This window comes from Archocentrus centrarchus, chromosome 13 (assembly GCF_007364275.1).
Source record: "Archocentrus centrarchus isolate MPI-CPG fArcCen1 chromosome 13, fArcCen1, whole genome shotgun sequence".
Taxonomy (NCBI): domain Eukaryota; kingdom Metazoa; phylum Chordata; class Actinopteri; order Cichliformes; family Cichlidae; genus Archocentrus; species Archocentrus centrarchus.
In genome coordinates this window covers 31493398-31504117 of record NC_044358.1, presented here as the reverse complement: position 1 = coordinate 31504117, position 10720 = coordinate 31493398, and the positions used below count along the sequence as shown (strand labels likewise).

General features: G+C 36.6%; 1 protein-coding gene across 1 annotated transcript; it reads right to left on the bottom strand.

Annotated features, from left to right (window-relative positions):
- Nucleotides 1-527: 527 nt before the first annotated feature.
- Nucleotides 528-9060, bottom strand: LOC115790742 (GTPase IMAP family member 8-like). The gene is made up of 4 exons (XM_030744669.1): nucleotides 9034-9060; nucleotides 7651-7778; nucleotides 4902-6071; nucleotides 528-3493 (listed from the first exon to the last, which is right to left on the bottom strand). The coding sequence occupies exons 2-4, from the start codon at nucleotides 7670-7672 to the stop codon at nucleotides 1929-1931; spliced, it is 2757 nt and encodes a 918-aa protein (XP_030600529.1). The 5' UTR covers nucleotides 7673-7778; nucleotides 9034-9060; the 3' UTR covers nucleotides 528-1928.
- Between the last annotated feature and the right edge of the window lie 1660 nt (nucleotides 9061-10720).

Sequence of the window (10720 nt, the reverse complement as noted above, 5' to 3'; positions counted from 1 at the left end):
AAACCCCCTCCTGTCTGATCATTTCTTAATAACATTTACATATATAAATTTTTATCCATTAGAGGAAAAATCATTCATAATAATCTCAGGGACATATCTTCGTGTTTGGCTGCTTTCAGCACTGCTGGTATTTATTTAGAGTCTCTCGCTCCAATGGATCTTTCAAGTTACCTTCAATAGTTACTTCCTCCAAACAATTAACATGTTTATTACACTCCATTCCTACTAGACTGCTCAAAGATGTCCTACCATTAATGAATGCTTCTATCTTAAATATGATCAATCTATCATTTGTAGTTGGCTATGTACTACAGGCTTTTAAGGTGGCAGTAATTAAGCCATTACGTAAAACGCCGTCACTGACCCAGCTGTCTTAGCTAATTATAGGCCAAACTCCAACCTTCCTTTTCTCTCAAAAATTCTTGAAAGAGTAGTTGTTAAACAGCTGAGTGATCATCTGCAGAGGACTTGTTTATTTGAAGAGTTTCAGTCAGGTTTCAGAATTCATCACAGTACAGAAACAGCATCAGTGAAGGTTACAAATCATCTTCTCATGGCCTCTGACAGTGGACTCATCTCTGTGCTTGTCGTGCTAGACTTCAGTGCAGCGTTTGATACTGTTGACCATAACATTTTATTACAGCCATTAGGGCATGGCTCAAACTGAAGATGCTAACTCTGTCCACTTGCCTTTGACCCTGCAAAATTGGAGACCGTGTCTCCCCCTGAAACTCAATCACAGACTGATGACTTTCAGGCAAACTCTCAGCTACTTTTTTGAATTGTGCTAAAAATACACACCTCACTCTGGAGTAACCCTTACTTTAATGACAAATCTGACAGGCATAGTAAATAATGTGATCCTCCTCCAATTAAAAGGCATTTCTTACACTGCCACTTCTAGACATAACCCACCTAATTAGACGTTATCCCCATAATATTTTATATCATCATGTTTCACAAGGTACACAGGCACAGAGTGAGATAAAACATAATATCAGGTGATATAATGTGAACATGATATCTGCACAAATGAATATGAGGCCGCATGCATAATATAAATCTATAACAGGCCCCAACCCTAAACTGCTAACCTAAAGCATACAGTGTTTATCAGTCCCGTGTGTATATGACTACTAATAAAAGATACTATGAATGAATACCATAACTACTACCACCATAGCAATAAAAAATCCCCAACACACCCTACCCAGCAACACCAAAAAAGGTAGGTGCTATGAACTGATCTTAAGCAAAATGGCAATCAGAAATGATTGCCTCATGGGTAAGGCCCGGCCACCAGGAACCTTACATAACCAACTGTGTGTGTTCGTTGGAGCATTCACTGAGTCAAGCCAACATCGCTGCTTAATCGCACCTGGCGAGTTGGACCAACCACTGTGGAAAAAAAAACACCACTGAGAGCTGTTAAATGGTGGCATACATGAGATCTGTATCATAGCAAGTAAATAAATGCTCCCTTTCTCATATGCTAAATTGCACATCCTTGATTCCTCTGCTCAACACCTCTCCTTACATCTTAGTACCTGATTGTAGAATAAAGAGGAGAACAACACAATAATTACAAACTGTAGAATAGTAGAATCATAATAGTAACAGTACATTAATTTTAAGTACTCAGAGGTCCCTCCCACTAGATATATTACTGAGAGAGGAGTTGGGACAACAGGCATTCAACTTAATGAGACATCTGTGTATTAGAGAGATGTCAGTTAAATATGATGTTTGATACAATGTTATCAAAGATTATTTTGTCCTATCTAAGCTACAGCTGTTTTTTATGGATTCTGAATTAACTATACCCATGACATTTTTATTTTTAATTAAGGGAGATTATGTAGCACAACAACTATTTTATTAATGTAAATGATGCCTGACAGAGCTGTGGACAGCTTTTTCCCCACTGATCATGAGGTGATGCACTTATTTTTGTATTTCTTCTTTAATTTGTTCATTTCTTCTTTGTGCCTTTGCTTCAGTATCCTCAGCTCATCCTTAAGATGTTGTTCTTTGTGGCTGGACAGGTCATGTAAAACTGTGTAGTCAGATTTTTGCTCTTCCTTCTCTTTCAGTAATTTGTCATAATCTTGCCTCATCTGCCTGATTTGCTCATCATACTTTTCTATTAAAGTCTCAAAGTCCTTTGTGTATGTCTCTTTAAATTCATTGAGGTCTTCGGCTTGTTTTCTGGCTTCTTCTTCATATTTTTCTTCCATAGCTTTCATTTTTCTCTTAAACTTTTCTTTTCTTTCCTCTCTCTCTTTTTCTTCGTGCTCTCTCCTGATTTTTTCTTCTTCTTTCATTTTCTGTTCATATCTTTCTTTTTCCTGCTCATATTCTTCTTGGAGCTGTAGGAGTGTTGCTTGCTCCTCCTCTCTTCTCTGCTCATCTTCATTGTACTGTTTTTTCCACCACTGTTGTCGCTCCTGTTCCCAAGCCAGTTGTTTTTTTCTCATCTCTTTTCTAAACTGTTTCAACTTTCTGTCTGTGATTTCTTTGGACTCTGATTCAGATTTGATTTTCTCCTCCAGAGCTTCAACTTTTTGTTCCCATTCCTGGTTTTGACTTTCCTCCAGTCGTTTCCTCTCGCTGATCACAATTTCTCTTTTTTCCATTTCTTTTTGTCTCTCTTCCAGCACTTTATTTAAATTTTCTTCCTTTTCCTTCAGTTGTTTTTCTCTCAGTTTTCGCTCCTCTTCAATTTCAGCTCTCTGTTCTTCCAGTCTTCTTTGCATTTCTTGCATGTCTTCGTTGTATTTTCTTTCAAGCTCCTCTCTTTCTCTCTTCATCTTTTCTTCCATCTCTTTTAGGATCTTCTGCATTTCCTTCTGTATCGCTGCTTCAGCCTCTTGCAGCATCTCATTGGTGAAGCAGTTTCCTCCATTTTCCTTCACCATGGCATCAATCTTTGTTATCAGCTCAGTGACTTGTGTGCGGTTCTGTTTCTCACGGTTATTGAACACATGGTATCTTTCTCCACACTCAGCAATCAGCTTCTTAAATGAATCATCGCATTTCCTTTTAATAAACTCATCAATGGTCAGCTCTTCATCCTCCAGATCATCTCCTCTGGTTAAAAGAACAATGGTGAACTTTTCAGAATTTTTTCCAAAGAAGTTCTTGATGAGTTTTACCGTCTCCTTCTCCTCTTCTGTGAATCTACCAATTTGTATCACCAACAGGAAAACGTGTGGTCCTGGAGCCAGAAGGCTGATACATTTCACCAACTCCTTCTGAACTTCTTCATTTGACAGAGTTGTGTCAAACAGACCAGGAGTGTCGACCACAACAACACGACGACCTTCCACTTCGCTCTGTGCTTTCTCACAGATTCGGCTAACTGACCTCTGACTGGATTCAGCTTTAAACTTTTTTCCCCCAAGAATGGTGTTTCCTGAAGAACTCTTTCCACAGCCAGTCTTTCCTATCACCACAATCCTGAGACATTCTGTGCTCTGCTTTTCATCATCACCTGTGAAAGCAAGAATTTATTTTACTTTCAGGATGAAACAAACCCTTCCATTCATGGTAAAAAGAAAGTACACCCTCCTTCACTTTTGAAGTTGTGTTAACACGCACCTGAATGCTTCAGCCATCAGCTGAAACCCAATAACAAGAATTTCAGTTTTATCAGAATTTAACAGGAGGAAATTATTTTGAACCTTACAAAGGTATCCTGTACTTATTCTGTAACTTTGGCTGTAAAATTAAAATAATTATTCTTTCAGGAACCATGTTTTCTCTGTAGCCCAAAACTGTTGAGGAGTTATAGTACACATGGTGAAATCTGGGAGGACCCTGATTTTACTTTATTCAGACAGCAGTACCTTGTGAATGTTTTGTGCTATATTGATACACCAAATATCTCTGTAAAGCTCTTTTTCTTTCCAAAATTATTGGAATTTTCTCTCTAGCACAAACAGTAACAGAGTTATATGGAAGCTTGTTTCCACCACTAAAAAAAAAAAAAAAAAAATTGCCATCCATAGCTTGAAATTTCTTGTTTTCTCAAAATTTCAAGTTATGTATCTCAAAATTTTGTATTAATAAGTCAAAATTTCAACTTAGCTCTGCCAATCAGGAAGCTCTATTATCCGTACATCATTTCCTTTGTTACCCGGAAGCAGGAAGCTGAAGGTATCAGCTCAGTGTCGACATTTTTTTTATGTGATTTTTTTTTTTTTATCAACTTTATTTATCAGTTTGTATAAACATTAAGGCATATGAAATGACATTGATAGTTACACTGGTGCAGTTGAGTAACAGTAACAACAAAAAAAGAAACTAAATCGATAAACTAAAATAAATAAATAAAATTAACATGAAACGACAACTTAAAACCTAGCAGTGTCAGGGATCATGAAAATATTGATTCCTTTCCTTTTATGCAGCTGCTTTTTGCTAGAAGGTCAAAAAGACGATAATTTATTCACGTTTGCTAATAACTGCTAGCTCACTGATACTGTCACTACCCCATTTTGAGTGCGTGTGTTGGTGTCATCTGCTTCCAGGTAACAAGAAAATGACCTCTTTCTGGGAGCTTCCTGATTGGCAGCAGTAATTCGAAATTTTGAATTATTAACATTTACATTAAAATTTGAGATACATAACTCAAAATTTCGAGTTGATAACTTGAAATTTTGAGTTACAGATGGAGATTTTTTTTTTTTTAGTGGTGGAAACAAACTTCCATAGAATTATGATCATTTAAAAAGTGTATGTCAAATGGTTGTACTTTCTTTTAAGCATAAATGTACTCTACATACCATTTTTCTTATATATAATAAGATGTTAATTTTCAATACTGTTCAACATCTAAGATTCTCGTTGCTTGTCTTTAATTTAAAATATATTTTAGTGATCAGATAAAAAATACTTACAATCCACTGTTGTCTTTGTTTTAAGGTTCATGACCTCAGCCTCCAGTTTGCTGATCTTGTCCCGTTGAGCACATGCAAAGGTACTTATTGTGTAGCTGCGTGGTTTGTCCCACATCTTTTCCACAGTTTTTAACAGCTCTGGAGTCTGCAGCTTGTTCTTCAGAACAACAGATCTTCCATTAAATGTCTCACGGAGCTCCTTAATGCCCTTATCTTTATTTAGAAAGTTATCAACAGCTGGATCTGTAGGATCTGACTCCACAATGAACAGAATCATTGAGAAGTCATTGACTCGAGAGCTGAATGAGTTCTGGATGGTCTCTAACTCTCTCTTGTCTTCATCAGTGAGGGGAGCCACAGGTAGGACCAGGATGAAGGCATGGACACCTTCAGGATCACAGAGGGAGATACACCTGAATGATTCCTCCATCACTGCCTCCTGAGATTTTCCATACAAGGCAGGTAGCATCACCAGGGAAACCTGACGTCCAAACACCTCACCCTGATGTTTAACACACTCTGATGAGTTGAAGACTGAATGAACTTCTCTCTGACCTAAAATGGCCGTGGCTGCTGAAGTCTTCCCTGCTCCTCTCCTCCCACACAGAACCAGGTTTAGAGATGGTCTTGTGCTGTCAGACTTTGGGCTTGTGGTCTGTTCAGTGAACATGAGGTGGTTTTCTTTGTTTTCCTGCACAATGTTTTTGAGCTTTCTCATTAACAGTTCACGGTTACTTTCAGGCATTAGATACTGTCTTTCTCCACAGTCTGTAAGGAGCCTATTAACATATGAATTTTGTTTTTTCTCCTCATGAGTCAGGACCACCATGGAGTGTTTAAAGGCATCTTGACCAAAGAAACTGAGGATGAACTTCAGAGTTTGTAAGTCATCATTATTAAACTGAGAAGGCTTCACTAACAGCAACAGAACATTTGGTCCAGGGACACAACGACTCACACAGCTTCTTATTTCCTCTCTCACATTTTTCACAGACAGGTTGAAGATGTCTGGAGTCTGAACCACTGTTGTCCTGTAACTGTACGAAACTTCACAATGCTTCATTTCTATGATTCTTCTAAACTGTGTTGGTCTTCTTTCAGTGATGAAGTTGCTTAGTGCTTTCTTCTTTTCCTCACTTTTTCCAAACAACACAATCCTGAGTTTTGGTTCTATAAAAATTGAAAAGAAACATCACTTATGAAAACCACAGTGATGACATTCACTCAGTTCACTGACATAATTCTGTAGACATTGGTGCAATTCTATTAAACCTACATTTCAACCTAGTGTTTTTAAATGCTTGCAGGTTTTGATATAAAATCTTTATTTTACCTCAAACATTTCAAATCACTTCAGTTTTTTGGAGATGGAACCAATCCACTGTCACAGCTGGCTCAAAGTGTTAAAGTAACCCTGCAATATTAGAGCGAAAACCCCAACAATCAGATGATTCCCTATGAGCTGCAGTTGGTGACAGTGGGAAGGAAAAACTCCCTTTTTAACAGAAAAAACCTCCAGCAGATCCAGGATCACGGAGGGGCAGTTGTCTGCCATGACCAGTTGAGGGTGAGGGGAAATAGAAACACAAGTGAACTGAAAAGAGGTGAGTGGACAACAAGTGCTTGGTGCATCATGGGAAGGCCACCAGCAGCATAACTAAGGGATGGTTCAGGGTCACCTGATCCAGCCATAACTCTAAGCTTGATTAAAAAGGAAAGTATTAAACCTAATCTTAAAAATGGAGAGGGTGTCTGTCTCCTGAATCCAAACTGGGAGCTGGTTCCACAGAAGAGGGGCCTGAAAGCTGAAGGCTCTGCCTCCCGTTCTACTCTCAAGTACCCTAGGAACCACAAGCAAGCCAGCAGTCTGAGAGTGAAGTGCTCTACTGGGGTAATATGGTCCTATGAGGTCTTTAAGATAGGATTGGGTCTAAATCAATTCTGTATTTAACATGGAGCCAGTAAAAATGTCATCCAGACTAAGTATCTGGTTAGACACCATGTTTCTAAGATTTTTAGGGCTGAGTAAAAAAAATAAAAATACATTTTCTGTGAATTTTAGAAGTAGGAAATTAGATATCATCCAGGTCTTTATGTCTTTAGTTAAACTAATTGATTTGTGTTATCAGAGTTCATGGATAACTCTAACTGGGTATCATCTGCACATCAATGAAAATACATGCAGCATTTTCAAATAATACTGCCTATGGGAAAGATGTATAATGTAAATAGAACTGGTCCCAGCACAGAACTTTGTGAAATTCCCTGCTAACTTTTGTCTGTGAGGAAGATTCCCCATGACATAGAGCAGCAGCATCGTGTAGCACAAATTGCAATCAACAAGATACAGTTAGGTCCATAATTTATTGTGCAAAATTGGAATGGGGGGGGCAAAAGGCTGGAAAAGTAAGTGATAATAAAAAGAAACAACTTGAGGAACCTTTTGCAGCTAGTTAGGCTAAATGGCAGCAGGTTAGTAACATGATTGGGTATGAAAAGAGGATCTTAGAGTGGCAGAGTTTCTCAGAAGTAAAGATGGCCAGAGGTTCACCCATCTGCAAAAATCTGTGTCTACAAATTGTGAAACGATTTTTGAATAATGTTCCTTAATGTAAAATTGTGAAAGCTTAGAACATCATCATATACAATACGTAACACTGTCAAAACATTCAGAGAATCGGAAAAAAAAATCTTTGTTTGCCAGGGACAAGGCCAAAAATCAATACTCTTAAGCTTGAACAATGCTTACCACCAGCTGTGGGCTGATCCATGTTGGCAGAAAGAAGATATATGAAGTAGGAGAAACCTAGTACATGAAGTTTTCTACTAAATTCTCAGACCAGCAGTCTCCCTTTAGAACCAACCTCAGCTCAGGCACTGAAACAAAAACATGAAATCATAAAAACAAATAGCCTACAAAAGGTTTAACTTTGCAACACGACTTGCATAATGGAAATTTGTTGTCATCTTATAATTATGAAACCTCCTTTAATGTTGTTTTCCACCACTTCTAAGCCTACAAGGTCTAATATAGTGTAGATTTTATAATACTATGCTATGCTATACATAATGCATACATTCTGACTATGAAAGTATTTAAGGTTTTTAACAAACTAACTTATGGTTTCAAAACCTAAGACAGGTTTTACACTTCATTAAGGAATTACACACAGTGTCTCAGCAACTCAGTATTTCAGCTCTTTATAACCTTTGCAAACACTTTCAGTGAGTAAATCAGGTGAATTAATAGTTCCTTCTTGAATGTTGCAAATGTTTAAGATTATGTGGTTCATGTAATTGACATCCTGTTTTTTATATAAAATATTTAAAATTGTGTAAAATGTATTTTAGCCTAAGAAATAAACATTTTAGGTGGAGGGTAAATCATCTAGTAAACGCCTTGAGTTGTTGAGGTTTGTAAAACTAAACGTGTACCAGCATGTTTTTCTTCATACCCAAACTCTTTAATGTAACTGACATGGCCCTGACATGGCTCTGGGGCATTGTGTTGTTTCATTCAAGTAGAATGCAGGCTTTATTTCCTGTGACAAAACTGTGATTCCTGTTTTCATCTAATACATTTTTTTATGACGAGTTTTAGGCTGTGTCCACACAAGAGTGACAAAGTATTACAAAGTGCTACTAGTATCAGCTTTTTTACACTGAAGGTTAAATACAGTCACTAGTCTATGTAAGCAAAACGATCACCTTCATTATTTTATTATTGTGGCACCATAGCATAATTACTGATTATGCATTTATGAAAATGCAGCCATTTAATGTTATTGGTTCAGATGGAGATTATTGTATCTTACAAATATCTATACTGATTCTGATCCACAACATTTCTGACCTAATTAATATCTTTATTCAGACACTAAAATGATGACTATGTTCATGTTGCTGAATTGAAATAATATTGTCTCTTATCTTGATCTTTTACGTTGTTGTAGGTTATCTAAAGTGAGCTCTCATTCCTGGATTTTCTGTTTAAGCAAGTGAAATCTTGTATCTTTGGTTTGAATATTGCTGATCTGAAATAAACCTGAATTATGATTTTAACTTAAATGTCCGCATTACAGAAAGACTTCATTTACTCTATTTTAAAGTATTTAGTTAAAACTGTACTCACCTGCTGATGTCTTTGCTTCTTCCCCACAACAAAAGTGAAAAGTGAAACTAAAGAAGATTTCTCAGTAAAAAGAATGAATGACATGCCACTGCGTAGCTGGGTGTGTTTTTGCATGTTTTTTGTGGGAGTAACACTATTTACTAGAAATACTTTTTGGATTACGTGCACATAGTCTTTAAACAAGTCATCACTGATCTCAGCTCTGAACTTTACACATTTTAAATGGTGTGAAATGTACTCACTCTTTTTCAGTATCTTTGAAAACCTGACTAAGTAAACTAAGAATATTTGGAATTATAGTTCACTTTGGTAACATTGACAGTTAATATACATAGTTCTGGTAAATGAAAGCTAACTCAGACAGACAGACAGACCTAACCCTAACTGCCAACACAGTCAGGGTAAACAAGATTTCAGGATAGATTTTTATTGGAAAAAAAAAAAGATCAACTTATATTCCCTACACAGGTTTAATAGGACTCGTGTTTTGGTAAAGACAAAAGACTTAAAGAAATAATCAGTTTGATAGCCATTTCTATAATTTCACATGGTGTGGAATAATTGAGAAAAATGAAACAGAAAGAGAGGACGGTTTCATTACAGTTAGCAGAATCAGTTTTCCTGCATTACTGATGCACTTCAGAATAAAACAATAAAATAAATGGATTCAAATTAAGGAAACAAACAATGAATTCAATACTTATTGCGCTCTCATTGTCTTTGTGCTTTTATTTATGATCCAATATCCCAGTTTGCTAATTGAAGAACTGAAAGCAGAAGATATATCCAGCTATCTGAGAGCATAGAAAAGCTTTATCTTCATAGATTATAAGCTTTGCTTTAAGAGCATGTGATGATAGCACCTGTTCCACTGGAAATCTGACACAATTGTCCCTGACATTCATGGTTTTTAGTGTTGTCTGTTAAACATATACAGTAAACCACAACATGAAACCAAATGTTAACTATGAAGTACTCAGTCAGCTTTGGCTAAGAGTCAGCGTGTTGATGTCAGTTTAAAGAAAAAGAAAAAACAAACATATACATCCAATAATATGAAAAAATTAAGACAGTATGTTGATCAGCTATCCAGACTTCAGTCTGCAGCATATTACTTGGGGGGAAACATGGGCCTCTTTTCAATCAAATTATACTAAAAAGGAAATAAAACATGTCATTGCTGTAAAGAGCTGCCTGTGTGTTCCATTGTTCACATTTTTTAGATTATCTGCATCAGTAAATTATTCTTTAAGAACAAGTCATTCCGGTTAGTTCACATATTATCAGGTGTACAGCAATGCAAAGAAAAAGATTTCAGAGTTGAGTAGCATAGAGCAGCACCTGGCCTATGATACAACCATCCTACTGAGTTCTTGACAGAAATCACAAATCAACTGAATTATTAACCGGCTACCTGTTAATAATTACTGAGCGTTTTAAGAAATTTTATGGCAAAATTGGACATATTGCCATAACATTTTGACAAAGATGTTCCTTTACATTTTTTGTTTCATATTTTCTTTACATGATAATCGTGGCTAAAATAATTAACTGTAATCCAGTGGTATGTGAGGACTTTTATGGAGAAAAACAACACACAGCTTGAAAACACTGCTTATGACCAGAGATTTTTCTTTTTTTTATGGTACATGAGAGCTTGTATTGGGACAGGACGACCAATAAATAA

Excerpts from the sequence above, each read along its gene's own strand:
- LOC115790742 (XM_030744669.1), bottom strand. The coding sequence starts at position 7,672 with ATGGATCAGCCCACAGCTGGTG. Across the intron at positions 6,072-7,650 it reads GGATCAGCCCACAGCTGGTG|AACCAAAACTCAGGATTGTG; the intron begins GTAAGCATTGTT and ends CAATTTTTATAG. Across the intron at positions 3,494-4,901 it reads AACAAAGACAACAGTGGATT|GTGATGATGAAAAGCAGAGC; the intron begins GTAAGTATTTTT and ends TTGCTTTCACAG.